This window comes from Dermacentor silvarum, chromosome 1 (genome assembly GCF_013339745.2).
Source record: "Dermacentor silvarum isolate Dsil-2018 chromosome 1, BIME_Dsil_1.4, whole genome shotgun sequence".
In the NCBI taxonomy this organism is placed as follows: Eukaryota; Metazoa; Arthropoda; class Arachnida; order Ixodida; family Ixodidae; genus Dermacentor; species Dermacentor silvarum.
The window spans coordinates 293,913,099-293,934,914 of NC_051154.1; the positions used below are offsets into that span (position 1 = coordinate 293,913,099).

Sequence of the window (21,816 nt, forward strand, 5' to 3'; positions counted from 1 at the left end):
ACGCGATCATGGATGGGGACTACGCCGCTGCGAAAGGCACGCAGCCGACGCGCGCACCGTTAAAACGAAACTACTATTTCCCGCAACCGCTGCTGCGGACGAAACTGTGCTGGTTATCGACGCGATCATAGATCGCGATTACGCACTTATGAAGGCACGCGGCTAGCCGCCAACGCGGTGTTACGCGCGGCGATTAACGCAAGAATAAAGGCTTTGAGGACACAATTAGGCACGAAGAGTTCCGGCGTTGCTGTAAGTCACGTATAGCGTACGATTGCCGCTGAGGACCATACCAATGAGGACTGCATCGCTTCGTTTTTGGACGCTAACGCCGTTTTAGCTCTTTTGCGGCGCGCACTTGTGGTGCTCCGCGCATCAGTTTTTTTTATTCCTCCGAAGTATAACATCAGTGCGCACGCTATCGGCACCTACCCTATCTACAAACGGGAGAAATGCGCACGGTGGTAAGTTAGAGCCTCCGAGATTCAAGTGCGAAAGCTTAGGCGCGCTGCCCATGGCTGCCCGTTTTCGAAGATTGGGTGGCTACAAGCTGCTTGCGGATTTATTGCGCAGTTCGCGCGTTGCCGTTACGCACTGTGATGTGCTTTTTGACACTCGGGCATAGGTAATTTAGGTTCTGTGGATCAAGCGCACCTCGTGTTCGCCGTTTTCGCCACTTGGCGAGCGCGGGACCACGGAAAATTTATCAGTGGCTCGCGGAACCCCGAGCAGGGGCCTGCGGAACCCCCGGGTTCCGCGGAACCCACTTTGAGAACCCATGCTCTAGACAATGCTGCCATGAACATGCGAGCCAAGTATCATTCTGGTGCATGCAGCAGGAAACCTCTAAGCTCGCACAAAAGCTTGCTTGCTCTTTCCTGTAGCTTTCAAGCTCTTTTTCGGCTGCATTTTATGTTGTTAAAAAGGTGGTTGTTAATGCGTCCCACCCATACTATCACTCCTTTGCTACTCTTAGGCACTTATGTCAGACGGCAACCTCGAAAAGTTAACTTGAGCTCGCCACAGAAAAAAGAGGGAACGAGGAAAACACTGGGTGCAGCTATTGGTACCTCAACAACTGACAGGAACCGAAGGGTAATGAGAAAAAGGCACCGTTTATATTTCAGATGTTATTAGATCCTTGTCGAAAAATTGCTTCAGAATATATTCTCCAAATGCATCATACTCATTACACCGCGATGATCAGGTTTCGAGAAAAGGTGTTTCAGGGAGGGCCACTTGAATGCTAATTAAGTACCTTACCTCAGAGGCCCTTTAAAAAAAAAAAAACTTGAAATGCATTTTTCACAGGCTTGTGCAAATAGCTCGAATAGTTATGGGCAGGGGTGGGACTTCCCAAAGTCATTTCAGAGCAATTTTTGGAGTAAGTAAAATTGCGTTTTGGAGCAGTTTGGAGCAGACAAAATTGCATTTTGGAGCAACTTGGAACAGAGTAAATTTCATTTTGGAGCAGGCCAATCTGAATTTTGGTGGAATAATAGAATATGGCAGCAAACTTCAAAACCACGATGAAACAGACAAAATTAACACAGCACAGCGGCGGCGTTTGTTTTCCTTTAAGGGGGGACGCGGCCTTTGAAAACAGAAAAATCGCGAAAAAGGCGATTTTTGGAAAATCCCATATTCGGGCAGTATGTCTTAAAAACTACCATTTCTGTAAATATCAATGTCTAATTCATGGGTTCTCAAAGTGGGTTCCGCGGAACCCTGGGGTTCCGCAGGCCCCTGCTCGGGGTTCCGCGAGCCACTGATAAATTTTCCGTGGTCCCGCGCTAACCAAGTAGTTAAAACGGCGAAAATGAGGTGTGCTCGATCCACAGAACCTCCGTTACTCATGCCCGAGTGTCAAAAAGCACATCACACTGCGTAACGGCAACGCGCGAACTGCGCAATAAATTCGCAAGCCGCTTGTAGCCACCCAACCTTTGATAACCGGCATTACGCCTAAGCTTTGGCACTTAAATCTCGGAGGCCGTAATTTACCAACATGCGCATTTCTCCCGTTTGTAGATAGCGTAGGTGCAGATTGCGTGCGCACTGGCATATGCGTTGGAGGAATAAAAAAAAAAGTGAAGAGAAAAATACGCGAAGCATCGCAGATACGCGCTGCAGAAGACCAAGCAAGAACTGCGCTAGCGTCCAACCGAAACGAAGCGGCGCAGTCCGCATCGCCATGCTCCGCAAGCGTGCGCGGCACGTGATTGACAGCAACGCCGGACCGCTTCGTGCCTAATTGCGCCCTTAAAAGACTTTGTTCTTGCGTTTATCGCCGCGCGTAACACCGCGTTGGCGGCATGCCGCGTGCCTTCATAAGTGCGTGCCTTCATGATCGCGTCGATAACCACCGCAGTTTCGTCCGCAGTGGTTGAGGCAAACCGTGGTTTCGTTTTCACTCGGTGCGCGCGTCGGCTGCGTGCCTTCACAAATGCGTAGTCGCCAACCATGGTAGCGTCGATAGCGACCGCGGTTTCGTCCGCACTTCTTGCAGCGAACGATAGTTTCGTTTTGACTTGGTGCGTGCGTCGGCCGCCTGCCTTCTGAACCGCAAGGTCGCCGTCCATGATGGCGTCGATAGCGGCCGCGGTTTCGTCCGCACTTCTAGCGAACGGTAGTTTCGTTTTGACTTGGTGCGTGCGTCGGCCGCATGCCTTCTGAATGATCGCGTAGGCCGCGGTTTCGTCCGCAGCGGTTGCGGCAAGCAGTAGTTTTGCTTTGACTCAGTGCAAAGCTGTCGAAGATTAAGAGCCCCGGCTACAACGCGATGGACGGACAATTTGTTGGCGAGCAGCTGACTGGCGAAAAAATAATCGGGATGTACGCGCGCGAGCCCTTCGCCGCTGCTAGCGCTAATCAGTCATGAGATGACAAGAATTTCAGCTTCCGCACTGGTCTTGTGCTATATAAACATAAACAGAATTTGCTGATTCATTGAAGAAATAAAAGCGTGTTGACGTAGTTAAGCATTTGGTTATTGTTTTAGTGATACCCTCGATAATGCAACATTTCGTTAATTAGGACATATTAATTCGGTTAACTCGGGGGGGGGGGGGGGGGGGTCCTTGGCGCATCATGGAGCTTAGCAGGGTTCCCTGGAACGAACATGTTCGAGAACCCCTGGTCTAATTCATCGCGAAACTATTTCAAATAAAGTTTATAACGAGCCGCGGCAGCCCTCGAGCGGCGAGCGAGCGCTCAAAATGCCCCTACTTGGTGCGAACGCCATTTCTCTACCACTCCACTGAGCGCCGCCATTTTGGTGTTGTTTTGTTCGTGCATTCTTGTGTTTTTTTTCCCCGCCACTCGCGGCGGCGGGGGCAGGGCGGGAGAGGCGTAAATCGCTCATGATTGGAGGGCTCGCGAGAGCTTTCAAGTTTCCCGCGGCTGAGAGGCGAAGCGCGCGCTCCTCAAGGACGCGGGGGATTGGCTGCTGCGCGCAATGGCGTAGTGGTCTCCTGCATAATGCTCCGGCCGTCGTCTGCTTCGGCTCCTCCATCGCCGGCGACCTTTGTGTGTTGCGCTCGCTATCGTCTATTTTGCAGCCGTTCGCATATTTTCGAAGTTTCTACCGTCTCTACGAGACCGTTGTTGCATTTAGCCTGCCAATTGTTGTGCGGTCGGTCACGGTGCGCCCGATTAAACTCGAGACGCTACATGCGTTTGGTGCAAGGAAGCGTTCTATGAAGCTCGTCCGCATAGCGAAGCTCGCCGCCCGCGCACCGACGATGATCGCACCGACGGTTCCTATGGGGCAGCTTCTGCTTCATCTACGCGAGAGTGGTTGCGTCGACGCTTCTAGCAACGCGATTCCTGTTCCACCGGCGCGAGAATTTGTCGTGACGAGCGCGCCTGGTGTCTCATGCTCATCGACAGCAGTACAGTGCCCTAGGCCAGTATTTTGTAGCGATGCCTTTCCGATGCTAATGCCTTTTTGCGCTTGGTCAGTAATCAGATCGACGGTCCGCTAACGTTATCAACGGGATCAGCCGGCCGTGAGCGGTGGATGATAAGACTAGCATTGAATAAAGCGTAACAAATCGCTACAAAATACTGGCCCTAGATAACAGCAGCTTCCACATACCCTCTTTCATCTGCCTCGGACAGTGCGATTGCGTCGTCCACTGTGCAATTGCAAACACGTTTCTGACGTGTGAGGAGAAAGAGGCGGCGGATAAAAAGCGCGCTGCTGTGCAACGAGGTCTTGGCGGTATGCCGGCGACGGAGCGGAAATTTCAAGCAATGGTGCACGATCCTGAAGCTGCCACCGCTACAAGTGAAGGCGAAAAATTTTGAAGAAGGCCAAGAAGCGATCTCAAGAGAAGGTGGAAAGGCGGCAAAGGAAGAGAGTGCCTAAGGACATCTCCAGTTACGCTGCTGGGTCATTTTAGACCAATATATGTGCTCTAAACTTTCAAAGCTCATTTTCTCAAAACGACTTTTTTGGCTGGTGAGGCTGCTTGTTCCAGCCATATCTCTGTAACCGCTCATCAGATTTCCAGAAGGTTTTTTTTTTATTTTGTATCTGGATAAATTTATGAGGGCAAGACAAGCCCATTTTTTTATATGTTGTGTCTGTGATTTGTGATATTTAATCAAAATTTGATTGATAAAATCTTAATCACCAACACTAAATTCGGTGGTCTGCTAAAAGTTTTCAGCGAGGAAATTTAAAAAAAGGGCTCTGTCTTGCCCCGAGGTATCCATCTGGGAATCATCATAGTGAATTTCACAGTTGCAGCACCTTTTGAAAATTCCCCAGGCCTGGAACAAGAAAACCATATGCACCATTATGACATAATGCTATAACGTTAGAACTAGTGAACATAACTGCATGAAATTTTGTAGTTCTACTAATGCTTTTGCTACGAGTCTATCCTGAACATTTCATTAAGATATCTCAATAAACAAAAACATCACAGCATATCCACGGGGTGAATGATGATGAGTGGGCGAAGCTCCGGAGGGAATCATCGGATCTCCCGCTTAAGGGGACGCTAGCACAAACGCGTTAGAAACGTGCAGTACTCTCTAGTAAGGGGGAGCGGCCACAGCGTCTTACGCAGCCATTTACACATGCCAGAACGTGCACCGCGTTTGCCGACGCCATCACATGACTGCTGAGAGAGTATACCCCCGTATTCATAAACGCTCCTCGACTTGAACTTGACTTGCCACCGCTTTGGGCAGCGCGTTCGAAACGCGTTGAAGGTAAGGCGGAGAGGCCACAGCGTCTTACACCAGCTTCTTACACGGGCCGTAACGCGCTAGCACAAACGCGTTAGAAACGCGCTAGAAACGCGGCCTTTCGTTAATGTTGGGTATTTATTGCCATCGTGGTGCGTGTGTCCATGTCCGCTTCGTGGCGTAGTGGGCTAACGCCGCGCGCTCGGAAGCGAGGGGTCCCTGGTTCGATTCCGCGCTACGGACACAACTTCGGAATTTTTTTTCTCATTTTTCTCAGACTGGTTACACACTACTGGTTACACACTACTACTACGACGATGGGGACGGAACGGGTGCCGCTATAAGGAGCTTCGCCCCTGAAAAGCTGGTATCCAAGGGTAGCCTCCCCCCTTAAAGCCGAAAACATCGGTGGAACAACAATCGAACTATACATACCCACGCCGACGCTCATGATGATAGCGGAAAATATTTTCAAATTGTGCAGTCCAATCGACGCGCCAACGTAATTTCTTGGTCATTTCACCATTTGTCACCGCAGACCCAGAGAGCCGCAGTCAACCCTGGGTAGCATAAAACTATTCCAATGTCTTTATTGCGATATCAATTATATGAACACTCTAGGCGCATTTTTGCCATCGTCGTGAAGTTCCATATGAAGTCCAGGGGTGATAAAATTGTCGCCGCGCACTGTATGCTGCATGTGTGGGTGGAAGCAGGCGAGGGTGAACCAATGTCTCGCGCGCGCAAGGGAGGAAGCGCGCCGTCTTCGGTCGCGCTTGCGCGCAAGGCACCGTGGGGGGAGGGGAGGGAGTTCTCCGGCGGCTGCTGCGTATGGCGCAGCAGCGCAGGCCCTGTTTTGGAAGCACAGAGTGCAAGTGCTCATAGCTGAGGCCGCAGGGGCGTTTCGAGTTCACCCCTTGTGCATTGTCGCGAAACTGAAGTGCGACCTCGACTGCGCAACGGCAGTTTATGTTGTGTTGTGCACATTCAGCTTGATGCTTTTCATCTACATGCGAGCTTAACCTGTTCGGTTTTGTAAGGGCACAGACAAACTTAGTAGGCACCCTCACCTCTTTTGCTGTTCTCAGTCTAGGCCTACGCACATCATCTGTGGCTCGATCACCAAACTTCCAACGACAGTTTCCCATCCCCCGCCACGCCTGCCATGGCTGTTAGGCCTAACCAGTGCTGTTTCACTGGCTGTCAGTCAGCAATGTTACGGTTTAGTGCGACGAATGCAGGTTATATGCTAATTCAACATGAGGTGTGGTTTCCATAATGCCATGAAACCACATTTAGGGCAATGTTCTTTGCCAACAGCATCGCCGAAGAGGTGGCGCACTGAGCTGCTGGCCAAAGAGACAACATCGATTTGTGCAACTTTGAATAGAGACATTTTACAAAGATTAGGGTGTTGTACACAGCTATTCCCATGGGTTATGCGTGCATTTCCCATTCTTTCCCGGTAGTTGTAATTTCAGGTGTAGCTTATACATGGAAAAATATGTACTAGTATATTCGTTCGTTTCAAATACTTCTAAAGCCACAAATTCTGAAATTAGAGCCGAAGCGAATATCGAATAGCATAATATTCGATCATATATTCGAAAATATTGAATATTCGCACAAGCCAAATTTTCTCCATTAACCAGCGAGGCAACAGGTGTGGACCTTCTCAGGCTCTTTCAACTTGCGGAATAACACGATACTTTGCAGCATAAAAGCGGTAACTGGTTCTTACAAAATGCACGTTGACTTACCGGCGCTCTGTCGTGTAGCCAACGCAGGTACGGGGGTGCACTCCTGGTAAGGATGGTGAAACTGTAGTGGCCTTTCTGAAATGTCATAAAGGGGAGGCAAACTTAAAGGCAAACTGCGACAATGCAAATTTCACTTTGGCTAAGTTGGTCATAAACAAGTCGTATATATATACAAGTACTACTGAAGCAACCCTGGCAAAGCTGCAGAGCCTTTAAAGGGAGATTTAAGAAGAATAAATATTTAAGCTGTGTGAGTAAATTACCTTCTAATTAAATAAAGATACTCTTACCACGACAAGACTCTGGCTTGTAAGCTCTCGCATAAATTCTGTCGGAAATTCTCACATAAGCACGCTATTAAAACTGTTTTAACAAAGCAAATGTTATGGATATAAGGAACCATTTTTATTTCAAAATGAGTATTTACTGATCATTCCGCGCAGACAAGGCTGAAATCGGGCAGCGCTTGACACTGCTAGTAACTGAGGCCATGCAGCGGTCTCTAGTTTTGCACTCCACTGCTGTCGACTCCCGCATTGTGTCTAACGAGGCAATTTGTTTCTTGACTAATTGCTCGTTGAAGAACCACGTACACGTTTCCACTGTTGTCCACGTGGTGCTGTGTCCACTTGTCGCCTACCGAAATTCGTGGGATACTTTTGATTGCAAATTAACGAAAATTTTGTACGGTAAGTGCCAGTGTTGCGGTAGCAGATGTTAGAGAATACAATTTTGTAAGTCTGTATGCTTTTACTGAAGTTCCATTTGGTAAACTGCAATGCCAAGCTGTAAACAATTGTCTCACATTTTTGGGCATCCAGCATGTCACTGAGTGATAACCTAATGTACAGGTTTGCTTACTTGTGCTTGCATTTGTCTCTTCTCTGTATTTATGAATTGCAAGTTACAGCATGCCTCAGCCTGCATGCTATAACATCGTACAAGTCCTACGACCAGGCTAACGTATCCAGCTACAATTAAAGCTTTCAGACGTGTGTACCACACACTACACTTTATTTGGCGACTGGTGGCAACAGTGCCAAAAAATTCGTAAGGGCACACCAGTGGCTTCCAGGAACATTAGCACACTTTTCCTTTATGCTGGAACTCTGCTTAAAACAAAGATGGTCGTGAATGTAGCAGCAGACTGACACCCAGGCACGAAGCATTTTATATTGCTTTCCACTTGGATCACTTAGTTTAACTTAGTGCCTGCAAGCACTACCAAACTGAATATGCTGCTGCTTCTCCGCTGAAATGGTGCGCTGTTATCGCCTTTATCGCTGCCAGCAGAACTGGGATAGGTAACTTCGGCTACACAAAAGTTTCTCACTCTCGGAAATAAGGTGACTGTTGTTTACTGGTTGCAACCGCAATTGAAAAAAAAGTGTCAATACCGCTTCAAGCAGTGGCTATGGCAAAAGTGCACCCTCCATCCCTTTATTAATTTGATAGGTGAAAGGGATCTCAACAAACTTGTTTCTCAACCTTACCGCTGTGCGGTGCGCACATGTGGTGCCAACAACTAAGGTAGGAAAAAGGAGGAGAGTGCCTTGGAAAACCACAAAGAGTGGATGGAGGTGGACGGAGGCAGAGAGCACAGTGCGATGCTGGGCGCCTTTTACTGCTGGGACATTAGATCGCTGAGCCAAACGCATTGCCAGATGGGAGATTCGGACTCCTGTCTACTATATTCCGTGCCACCGATTCCATACGATGCTCGTCATCGGATCCTAGTGCAATGAAAGTGATTTGGTTGCTTAATGTTGTCTGCTCGCATCCAGCAATGAGCATTGTGCAAAATCGGAGTATTGCAGTGCTCCATCAGCATGCTCGCGATACACTGATAAGCTGAGTGATCAATTTATCAGCTATGGTGAAGGAATAAATTGACCCCCCCCCCCCCATATGTGCGCTCTTCATTTTTTTTCACTACCTAATGGTGGACTGTTATTTTTTTTATTTATTTAACCATACTGCAGCAGGCCAATTCTTTGGCCCAAGCAGGAGGGGCATTACAACAACAAGTTTGAAAAGTGAGGAGGCTATGGAACAATAAGAACAAAGATCTGCCACTAATTCAACGCTAGTCATCTTAGCAAGAAAAAGGACAAATCCAGAACACAAAAGTAGAAAGCCGGGAACACAACAGTGCAAAAATACAAGTACAGTCATGCTACTGCGGACTTCTGATTTCGAGCAATTTTTGGAGCACCAGAAATTTCATTTTGGGGCACTTTGGAGCAGGCAATTTGGCATTTGGGAGCAGCTCATTTTTCACATCCTGAAGTATTTCGAAAAAGCGAGTTGCAATTTACATTCAAAGACCTGAATAATTCGTACATTCTTACGAGAAGTTTGGTAAACATTTATATCCATTGTAGACCTCGTGGAGAAAAAAATGCTCTTCTGTGCATGCGACACACACACACACACACAAACTGATATATTTCATATACAGTGTAGACCGCTTATAACGCAAGTCGCCGGAGTCGCGAATATCTGCACTATAAGCAGTACCGCACTATAACCAAAACAACAATTTTCAAGCCCTGCACGTATGCAAAACATGTAGACCAAGCATGTAGACATGCTTTGTACTATCGCGCGCACATAACGATTACGTTTTCGCCAGTGAGCTGGCGAAAACATAATCGCGATGTAGCCGGTGCTCTTCAGGTTCGACAGCTTTGCACCGAGTCAAAACGAAACAACTGCTTGCCGCAACTGCTGCGGAAAAAACCGTGACCACTATCGACGCGATTATGAACCGCGACTTTGCGGTGCTGAAGGCACGCGCCCGATGCACGCACCAAATCTGGTCGAATTAACTACCATTCGCTGCAACAACTGCAGTCGAAACTGCGGTCGCTATCTGTGCGATCATCGATTGCGACTACACAGTTTTTTTAGGCACGCGGCCGACGCGCGTACCGAGTAAAAACGAAACTACTGTTCGCTGCAACTGCTGCGGAGAAAACTGCCGCCGCTATCGACGCGATCGCGGATGACTATGCAGTTACGAAAGCCCGCAGCCAACGCGGTGTTATGCGCAGCAGTAAACGCAAGATTACAGGCTTTAAAGACACAAATAGGCTCGAAGCGTCCGACGTTGCTTCATTCACGTACGAGTTCAACTGATGGCTGCGGCGATGCGGACTCCGCCGCTTCGTTTCGGTTGGACGCTAGCGCCATTCTTGCTCTATTACGTCGCGCATTTGTGGCGCTTCTCGCTCACCGAGCTCCGAAAATCGGCCGAATTAACCGATGTGCGGCCAAATAAGTCCAAATTAACGATAGTTTGATTGCATTGAATAATATATGCATACGCCGGCCGGAAGCGCGCACCTCGATGAGAAGCGTGCTTGCTGCCGCCCTTGTCGGCGAGATTTTTTCGCGGAAGCCGCATTATAACCGGTATTTCGTCTCACGCGGCTGCACTGTAAGCGGTATGCGGATACATGGAGTGCTATGGGAAAATTAACGGGAGTCTGAAAAGACCGTACTATATCCGGTCCTGCACTATAAGCGGTTACGTTATAAGTGGTCTATACTGTATTGCTAGTTTTCCCAGATGTCATTCGGTATAACCAGAAACAGAAATGATGGACACATTGGCGGCATGCAGTTATTATAATCATATGTCACGCTGCGCTTCAACCAAGCTACAGTAGAACCCTGCTTTTACGTTCCCGGGTGCTGTTTTCCCGGCTGTTACGTCGTTTTCGGCCGGTCCCGACATAGCTCCCATAGGACCTCATGCATTGGTAACCCCACTGTTTGGTCACAAATGTGGGACTGTTCCTGTATAATGCGTTGCGAACTGCCACACCACGCCGGCCCGAGCGGCCATTTTGACTTTTCATTTTGCTTGACTTGGTGACTTGACGATGGGATTGGCTGCCCAAAGTGCCGGGGACAACACCAGAACTTGGCCGAGATGTTCATAACAGCGTATGCTACCGCGAACTATGTTATTTCAGCAAGCCCGAGGGGTGGTTCAGGGCCCCTTTACGATGAAAACATTTTTGTATTGAAATTCGATTTCTTATGCAAATAAGTACAGTCACTGATGGACTTTTCTTACGTGTAAGGGGCCGCAAAAATTTTAAAAATTATCGGGCAATCGGAAAAACCAAACTTGCATCAGAAAAAAAAATTTTATTTGAGAGTCAGCGACGAAAGATACAGTGTTTCATGCTGTGTCGATGATATATCTTTACATCGGCGGTACAAAGCGAAGCCAGTCGTGCTTTTGTACCCACTTGCCCCCTGCGGCTTATAGCGTCGCCCGCAGTTAAAAATTTTAATTCTGGGGTTTTGCGTGCCAGAACCACGATTTGATTATGAGGCACATCTTTGAACACCTGGGGTTGTTGAACGAGCACTTAATGCACGGTACACGGGCGTTTTGCATTTCACCCCGATCGAAATGCGGCCATCGCAGCCGAGATTCGATCGCGCACCCTCAGGCTTAATAGTGCAACGCCATGGCCGTAGTGCCACCACAGCGGGTTTGTCCGCAGTTGGACAATGCTATTGTGATAAGCGCCGGCAGCGGGGAGCAAATGCTTAAGTCTGCCTCTCACTTCAACGTGTCACCAAAACTCGTGATTACGTAACCTCCAGCACTATACCTACAGGAAGACAGCGCACGATGCCATGCCATCTCAGCTCGCCCAGTCTTGGCACCCGCGGCAAATTACCTCTAAACCAGGGCGTGTGGGCTGCGTATGCACTCAGCCATGCTAATAATAAAATGTGCTGCCGCACTATGAAAGGAGCTGCCCGCTAACCTGCCCTGCATTCGCTTCACTCCTCCGCCCTTGAGCGCGCTTGATCGCGGTTACCCCAAACTCGCTGCCCTCCCCTCAGTTTCCCCTTGCTTGAAAGGGAAGACTGCTTATAACACCACCATCCTTCTTGGTTCATCCTCGCATGCTTTCATTTGCATCTAAAGCATACTGCGCACGGGGTGCAATAGAATCTTCTCGCACTTGGAATTTATATGTAACATGACGCTACCCCGCTTGCTTTGGCGATGGCACTCAGTCGCGCAGTACACGATTTGAAAGGTGAGCTCGCAAGCAACTGTATATTATTACACCATTTGACCACCTGCATCCATGAAAAGTTGCATTTAATGCCTCTGTATTGCTTCGCGGCGGCAGAGAAAGTTGGTTATATCGGAATTGTGTATTAAGACACTTTGTTATAGTGAGGTTAAAAATGCATGGTGTCCTATGGAGAAGTTATAAAAGGGTAAATACTTCGTTATACAGTGCAGACCACTTATAACGTAACCGCATTTAGCGTGGGTTTTTTTGACCACCGATATATCTCCCATAGAACTCAATGTATAGGCAGACCTTTTATAGCGTAGGTGCGCGAAGCAGAATACCGGTTATAGGGCAGCTCTTTTAAGAGCGCGACCATGAAGTCGGCGCACGGAGCACATTCTTTTCAAGGAGGCGTGTAGCACGGCCCGCACGGCCGCACCCGCACGGCCGCACTTGCACGGTTGCCGGGTGCGCATATGCGAAAGAGTGGGAGCACAGGCGCGCGCGTGGAGGCCGGCGGCGAAAAGTGAAACAAAAATTTGCAGTTTCCCCCAAAAGCCAAAGCATCAATTGCAATAGCAAATTTACTAGTAGAGTATACGGAGTAAGGATAGTAGTTTTATCACCTGCATAAACTTGGACACATCCAATTACTAACTGAATTAACATGGTGTCAGCGCGCACCAACGTTACCAGACTAGCTTGCGCACACAAGCAAACATGAATAGATCACACTCGACCGCAGACAAGCACAATAAAAACGCTCACGTGAGCAAATGTGGCAGGAGCAGCGACCGAAGTTTCGTGTGATCTATCGCTTCAATGGAAACTGAGCGGCGAAAGCACAGCGCATACAAAGGTCAGAGCCGTGTGGAGGTCGCTTTCAAGATACGGTGCGCGCAACATCCCTCAGGCGCGCAAAGTACGCAGTGGCTTGCAGAAAGCCAGCGCCCCCTCCCTCCCGCGCTGCCTTCGCGCTTTCCTCATTTCGCGTGGGAGCTTGAGTCGCCAGTTCCCCTCTCGCTCGGTCACAAGATACGCATTGAGTGTCGCAGCTAAACGGTCGCCTCTCTTCCCTCCCTCCCATCCCCCCCACGGCCTTCCGCACGACGAGTCTTCGCGTTTGTTCTCCGCCACACATTTGCTCGCCGTGAAAGCACGCGTCTCTCGCGCGCTTTTATTCGCACATACAGCGTACAGCTTTTTTCTCTTTTTTTTTCAGGAGTGGGAGCGTGTAGCGCGCGTGGAGACCAGCGGCGAAAAGCGAAACAAAAAGGAGAATGGTGGGAGACTTTGGAGGAAGGAGGGCACATGTTTTAATCACTATAGGAGCGTCCAATCAGGGTGCGCGGAGTTCAGGGTAGAACGGTAGCGCACTATTTTTTTTCTTTTTCGTTTTTTTTTTCAGGAGTGGGAGCATGGGCATGCACGTGGAGATCAGTCTCCAGATGAAAATAACAGCGTTCTTCCACTGCTGCCGCACTTGTCAGGAGAACTTGGTTTCTGTGCTGTGTTGCGATTGTGTTGGATGTGTGTGTGGGTGAAATATGTAATAAATTGTGTTTGAAAGGTGGGTTTGCCCATTTGGCATAAGCAAAAGCACAAAAAAAACATGCTTTGGTTATAACGCGGTACTGCTTATAACGCGGTACTGCTTATAACGCGGTACTGCTTATAACGCGGATTTTTACAACTCCCGCGACTTACGTTATAAGCGGTCTACGCTGTATTGAGAATTTCTTCATATTGAAGTTAATTATATCGAGGTTTAACTATCAATTTCAAATGAGGCTTAAAAAGGCTTTAGAGATTTTCAGGAAGTTTATTGCAGGCATAATCTCGAATGCAGGGAAAACTTAGATCACACTTGTAAGCTAACACAATTTTATAAGTGCATTTGATGTCAAGAAAAAAAAACTGGAAAAGTTATAAAGTTTAAATTGCCAAAACCACGATTTGATCACAAGGAATGCTGTAGTGGGGGACTCTGAATCAATTCTGACCTCCTGGGGTTCTTTTAACATGCACCCTATGCGTGGTACATGAGCATTCTTGCATTCTTCCCACATCGGAATATGGCCACCGCGGCCCAGATCGAACCTGCAAACTCGAGCTCAAAAAAAAAAAAAACATTGACTGTACTGTAAAATAAGGAGCAGTGAGGATGTGGCTATGAGAGGGAGAACGGTGACGAGAGAGATAAGCCTCGTTTCGGTGCTCGATCGGCTGTGCTACCTCTTGCTGCTCTATCGCTCTAGTCACGAATGCTTAGTTCCCAAACTGCTTCGCGACATGACAAACGCTGCTAACAATGATTCCATGGCCTGAGACACTATCAACAGAACACTGGACACAAGTCAAGCCAGAAACAGCTAAGGATAAGTCTGCGTTTTTTTATGAATATGAATGCAAGGCCCCGGCTGCTATGCAGATAAAGACCACTGAAATGAATGGTTGTTACAATCCATCAGCTCATAGGCTTCATTGTGCAGGCTCTGACAATGGAACCAATAGAATCTACAAATGTCAGTGTTCTCATTGTTTCAATGGCTGCCGAAAGTGGCACGCAAGCCGCAGAAGTATAAGACCTCAGAACTGCTAACAGCAACATAGAAATGCACTGTAAACAGTTCTGGAATCAGTGACCTCCTTTTGCTCATTTGCGTAGGATTACGAAAGGTGCACACCCTCACAGACAGCTAAGTACAACTCCACTAACATGAGCCATAGACTAAAAAGGAATCAAGAGTGGAGAGCTCAAAACTGCTAACAAAAATATGAGGGCGCATTGATGCTACCAGTTATGAACTCTGCACAAAGAAACATGCAAACATTGCAATAGTGTGGCCTGGCAGCACTGTGCAGCTTTTACGTACATTGATGTCAAAGAGGCCGGCCATGGTCAACAGCTTGGGACCCTGCCAATGCCCATTGTAGATCAGGACATCTTCCATTTCTTGGCAGTCCCACGGTCGTGTTGCCATGGAATTCTCCGGTTTTTGCTGGCAGTACACAAAAAATGCCTGCTTGGAAGGTTTCTGCCATTCAAAGTACCTGCAAGACCGCATTGATGAAGCAAAAGAAATTTCCTTTCTTTGGCTGAACAGACTCAGAATTAGTCAACAAGTGCGGACTAAGCTATCGTTAGCCGTATCAACATAAGTTGAACTGTGAACAAGTTAAAACAATGCATCTATGCATTTAGACGTGCATTAGTGACCAGTAGTGCCACTGACGAACTGAGATTTGGAACAATTTTTGGAGTAGCAAAATCTTAATTTTGGAGCAGTTTGGAGCATCCAGATACAGATTTCGGAGCACTTTGGAGCTAATAAATGCCAGCTGCTGGACACGTCCTAAGCTATTTCAAACACTTAAAATTGACAAGTGTTATTCCGGAAAGCATTTGCTTGTCGTAAAACAATGTTGCTCTGCCTCTAAATACACGAGTTTCCCTTTAATTTAAATTAAGATAACAAACCTGTTCGCACAGTGTGTTGTAATTAGTTTATTCCAAGTTTAGTGAAGCTGCTCAGATGCTGCCTTTTACATGGTATGATTTTTTAATTGACAGCTGACACTTTGTTATGTTTTCAGCAAGGCTCTAGCATCAGTCAGAAACACCTGGCCAGACAATGTCATCAATGCTATTCTGAGTCAGGCCATGCAGTCTTGACGTGACGCTCAGCCATTGCTTCAGACGAGACCAGGTACTTTTCATCGGTCTGTTTTTCCTCATAAAGTTGAAGCCTCTCTCTGTTCAGCAACTGGCCGATTCACAACTGGCGTTGACCAATTATTTCGACACCAGCATTTCAAACAAGCTCGATTATTCGGACTACTTTGAGGCACCATCACTGGCCCATAAATTTAAAGTATAAGTACGACCAAAATTTCGGACGCCTTAAGGTATGCCACTCTATATAATTCTGACTCCGCCTGCACGACTGCGTGCTAATTTGACCGCCGAGTTGAGCGGAAATAGCAATATTTTGGCGTTGATACTTCGCTAGCATCGTCACAGCATGGGGGTGCGACTGTTTTCACAACAAATCCGTGCAGGGGCGAGGCCTCACCTCGATGACATATCACCATTTTCTTTTTTTTTCTTCTCTGTTTGGCAGCGCGGTCGGCTGTGCCCTGGTGCTGCGGCTGAAGCCGCAGTGCCAGGCGCCAACGCGAAGCGGCGGCCGTTGGGATGTTGCGGAGCGCAGTGTAGCAACACCCTAAATAAAAAAAAATACTGCTCCAGTCATTTAGACTACTCCCTCCCTGATAGTGAGATTATATTTGGATCATCAAAACAGTGATGCATTTATTTAGGAATACCATCGATCCCTTAACAGCACCCCTGGGCTGGTGGTGACTGTGCCCAGTCACCACCAGCCCAGCGCGTTCCAACGTCGTTCGAACGCCGCCAAACAAAGGAAGAAAAAAAAAAGAAAATGGTGATACGTCACCGAGGCGAGGCCCCGCCCCTGCACGGATTTGTTGTGAAAACAGTCGCAACCCTGCATGGTGGTCGGACATGTTTCAGACAGCTCCTGGAAACCGAAACTAGCGAAGCCTAGTTAATCCAGCACCGACCGCGCCCAAACTGTCGGGCAAGCGAACCCCCGCAAGCCATTCGGGAGTGCATTCGGGTCGGCTCCACGCGTCCAGCATTTATTCATTGACGTGATAACTATAGCGACACGGTCGCGGCGACTTAAGTTGTTTAAGCGGCGCCGCGTACACCCTCGATCGATATCTCCGCCGACAATCACAATGACTGTCTCAAAAAAAAAAAAAAATGCCGTCATTCGGCTATGATACCGCGGTCAATTCCTGCGGGGCGATTTGGTAGCAATTCATTCCGCTCGATTCTATATGCCGCCCTTAACATCCACCGATCTCTGCCGGCTGATACAATATAGCCAGGCGGAGCGCCGCTCTTATACCACTGACGAGTCGCAAGGAGTGGCAGCGGAAAAGGCATCGCTACAAGATTGCGGTCTTGTTGCCAGAGGTTGAAGATTAGGTGCATGCATTATTTGTACTTTCGTCTTTTTGTAGCGACAGCATAACAATGGTAGAGATACGGACTGACGAGATCGTAGGCAAGCGTACGTGCGCGCAGGACCGCGTTAACAAACTTCGGCTTTATTTTTGGACGATCCCTTTCCGGGATACTTCCACTTTCGCGACATTTCGAGCTACTAGCACTGGACACGTCGACGTTTGATAGCGTTCCTGGCACACTACCAAGTATGCCGACACTGACGCTAGTGACACGAAATCCCGCGAAAGTGAACGTATCCCCGAAAGTGGTTAACCGAAAATAATGTCTTTTTTAGCCACTGTCGGAATAAATTCAGTTATTTTCTGGCGAATTTGGATATTTCCGACTCCTAATTATTTGTACCTTTAGGCGGCCCCCATCAAGCCCGAATTATCGGTCGTCGTTCGATTTATGAATCGGCTTCAGTCATGTGCGCTACGCATGTCTGCGGGCCACTGCGGCCAAACACGTAATGCGCAGGCATTAATTTTTGCGCATTTCGGTGCAAAATCGTGTATTTTTGTCAGGATGGCGCAGGAAATCTGGTATGGCACAATCTGGCGCATTTGGCGCAGGAGTGGGAGCACTAAGTGACAATACATGGCAGAATTTGGAGTGTGAAGCTGGGTATTGGGGCTACAGCACATTCAGCAGCTGGCTGGACATTCTGGAGAAACATCACACTGTCAAATAATCACATGCAAGGTCCTTTCTTATGCATATTATTTTGTGTTGCGCAAAAAAAAGGCAACACTCAATCATCATCATCAGGATGTTTAATTCCACTGCAGGACAAAGCTCTATGCATTACACATCCCACCCAACTTCTTAACAAGTGTAGAGTACTGAGAAAGTTGGAATCTGTTCATAATGCAGAGTGCAAAAAATATGCAGGCAAAGAAAAGCAGGGAGCAGATTGCATTTTTAAAAAAAGATAATTAAATTTAAGGTGCACTCTATGCACAATACACGATCAGAATACGGCCACCACGGCTGAGACCAAACCCATGACCTCGAGAGATGCTGCACTTGTGCCACGCCAACTTTTCTTTGCATCTTTTCTTATGCTGCACATTATGCTCACTTCCTAGAGTATTACCTACACCCAATTCTTTGATCCATCCTACCATCATCCTGTCTCAATGTTACGTCAATCATCTCCCCTTCTATCACTCGTTGTAGTCTTAAAGGGGCCATGACACAGTCGTCAAACTATTCTAAGTGAGAGTAGAGGGCCCAATATGGCTGTACACACAAAAGGAACTGGGCTCTCAGCACACATTTTCACTCGTAAATTCAATTTGAAATTGCTGCTTCAAAGTACTGACAGCGACCAGCATTTTTGCATCGACTGTGTGACGTCAGGAAGTGAGGGAACCCGCCACCCACTGAGTCGTCTGCTCTAAAACAATTCGAGATCACATCAGACATTTTCAGATCCATCGGCACAACAAGGATGCCATCTTTGAATTGTGCATCCAATTCCTTCACTCGTGTGATAAAAAGCAGCAGCAGACCACCGAGACGCACATCCAGAAACAAAATAACACATGGCAGCCATAATGCATTTTCATCTTTTGCAAATTGCTTCCAGTGCTTGCAGTACACAAAAGCATGGACTTTGATAATGGCTTCTATTACTCGGAGGGAGCCGTCTCTGGGAGTGAGATTCCCTTTCATCACCACTTAGCGCTGTCAGACTGCTGTACGTTGCAACTGCGATGTAAACATAATCAAATACAAACTTTCTACCCACCAAATGCACCTAAATTTTCCCAGCTTGCTGCGGGATGTGTACGGTTCAACATGCAATGCACAATTCAAGCTCGAACGTTTGGTGTTATGATCCCTTTAACCATTTCCTTTCAAGTTCCTTTGCTATCCTGTTTTGTCCAAATAGGTTAGCACTATAGTTGGCAGAAAGCATTATGTACATTTTAGGGATATCAGCAATAAGCTCAATAATGTCCCATAAAAGTGCTTTGGTACAAGTTCTGTTTAGCTAAACAATTGCGCAGAAACCATCGACAATGACTGCTAATGTAAAAGAATAGCCAAACAATTTTAGAAAGCTATTCACTTAATTAAGGGAATGATGCACTTGAAGGCATATATTTGTTTTAAAAAAAACTAAATTATGGGGTTTTACGTGCCAAAACCAGTTCTAATTATGAGGCACGCCGTAGTGGGGGACTCCGGAAATTTGGACCACCTGGTGTTCTTTAACGTCCACCTAAATCTAAGTACACGGGTGTTTTCGCATTTCGCCCCCATCGAAATGCGGCCGCCGTGGCCGGGATTCGATCCCGCGACCTCGTGCTCAGCAGCCCAACACCATAGCCACTGAGCAACCACGGCGGGTGGCATATATTTGTTGCAGTGAGGACATTGAGATAGTGTTTGCTGTTTCATTGCGCATTTCTGTAGAAAACAGAACCATTAACTACTACATCTGTGGTGGTTTTGGGGCCCTCTTCTGCAGCCGCTTTAAGGGGAGAGGACAACAGGAGAAGAGATGGGCAATCCTTTTCCCATACAAAAGCAAAGCTCGCCATTTGATATGACAAAATGGTTTTGAAACAGACCCCTCGGCAATAACAACACATCGATGCCCTGCTGTTATGGCCGGTAGATAGCATTTTCGGCTGGTAGCGCCTTCGATGCGACAGTTGATCGTGTTGACCTTGAAGTCCGCTGGATCACTTTGGTACCAGGATGGAACGAGGCCCCACTTCATAGATGTGACGATACGCTCGGAGGTTGTCTCTGCCCCGAGCTGGCTGTTGTGTACAAGGACCGGACTGCAAAAGCAACGAAAAGTCGGTCAGGTTCAACAAGGTACACATGCTTCCTTTCGCAATGGAAACAAGAAAATGATGAGCCAGGGCCACAAATAACTTGCAGTAAAACTTTTGACATATTCACTTGACAACCTGCTCGAAAGGACTGTTCAGCAGTTTGAAACGGGGAAAAAAAATGTAGAAGGCCACTGACAGGGAAGCCCTTTACCTCCCGTAGACAAGCAAGGCATGTCCTCATGTTTTGCACACCTCCTACCACGAACAGGCTGGGCTGGTCCACGGTAAAAAGTGCCAATTTATCTCGCCAAAGGCAGTCTGAGCGCATCCACGCGTCTAGTTCTGTTTTTTGGTCACAAGTGGGACTGCAGAAACATTTAAATCATGGCAGAAGCGTTTTTAAAGTTGGCAACAAGAAAAAAACCTGCTTGAAGTGTCCATATAATTGCTATCGCAATAAAATGATGGCCGCAGTGGGTGGCACTATAGTGCCGAGCGAGAGCGCCAAGGTGACACCTGTTGCGATGACAACCTATAGTTGTACACGATAGTTGCAGTCCCAGCCGTTGGCCTCAGAAGACTAAGTTGCTGTGATGCACCAGATGCTGGCATCTGGCTGCATGTTCTCAGCGACGGCCTGCCCGCACAACCCCCTTGGGGATCTGATGCAAGCAGCATTTCACTGTGAAAAAGTTGCTTAGTGAACTACTGGGCAAATCGGATTGAAACTTTGCATGAATAGAGTATGTATCTACAAAAACATTCTTGTGAAGTTTGAAAATGATTGAGAGAAGCACAAGCAATTATGAGGCAGGTTCAGATGCCGAGGAAGCATACACGATAACCTTCAGATATGCTCCCTTGGCACCATAAGGTTGCAAACGGGTGGATGTACTGTCAATAAAGCTGCAAGAAAGAACAATAGTAAAAGTGATAGTGTAGGCTCCTTGCTGAGAATCTATATGCTTGTAATATTTTGCTAATTTCGCCCAGCTGTTCATGAGAACACCACCTAACGGCTGGCACGGTTTATTTACCATGCACACAAAGTTCACAAATTGTGGCATGGCCATTCAATTTTGATTCTGTACGAAACAAAAGAAACATATCTATACAAGGAACATCATTTTATAGGTATACTTCCATATAAAATTTGCTGGTTGGCTGGGACACTATGCGAAAATAAAATGCCAGATAACCACCAAAAACTAGTTTTCTGCAGCATTACATGGGAAGACAGTGCACTTACTACATGTATTCTCTTATCTCTCTTCATTAAGGCTCCCCGCGCCCCCCCCCCCAAAAAAAAAGAATGGCGGCGGAACATTGCAGCTGCGAGGGTGCTTTTCTCGCACTCACGACACCCCCAAGTATTGGAAATTTCAGAACTGCACACCTCCTTACAATTAGGAGGAGGAGGGAAAACTTTATTTTCGTCAGATGCAGAGTTATTTAAATTACTGGGTTTCTTCTGCTAGGCGGCATGAGGTGGCTGTAAGCCCTTGACTTTCAGCGACCTCCAAAGCCCAGTTGACGGTCCGCAGCTGGACCGCGGGATCCGAGCTGGACACCGCTACCTCCCAGTCTGAAGTGTTATTAAGTTCGAGTTCCGCCCTAGGTTTAAGCCCGGAGCAGTCACTCAATATATGTGTCAGGTCCGCTTTATAGGCATCGCAGTTCTTGCATTTAGGTCAGAAGCAGCCCGGATATATTAGTGAATACTTGTAATTAAAGGAATCTTTCTTGCAAACAGCCTTAGCTAAAATATGCAGTTAAATGCATGCTCCAATACCTTTCCTATTTTTGTGTCACATGTATTATTTACAACATATGACATGGATGACAAAGTAAAGGCAGCACGCTTTGGTGATGGTGGAGTAAAAGGTGTTTGTGAGCAACCCAGCAAAATCAACAAACCTAAATCTGCTTACAATAACAGAACACGCAGCACTGAA

The 21,816-nt window shown here is 47.4% G+C and overlaps 1 protein-coding gene across 1 annotated transcript in view; it reads right to left on the reverse strand.

The window, feature by feature from the left end:
- The window catches only part of LOC119437224 (abasic site processing protein HMCES-like), an 81,665-nt gene that overhangs the window by 56,761 nt on the left and 3,088 nt on the right, over positions 1-21,816 (reverse strand). The window contains exons 3-5 of the mRNA XM_049660361.1: positions 19,649-19,864; positions 14,899-15,076; positions 6,963-7,037 (exon numbers count right to left, since the gene is read on the reverse strand). Coding sequence (XP_049516318.1) covers positions 6,963-7,037; positions 14,899-15,076; positions 19,649-19,864 — 469 coding nt within the window. The remainder of the gene's footprint in view (positions 1-6,962; positions 7,038-14,898; positions 15,077-19,648; positions 19,865-21,816) is intronic.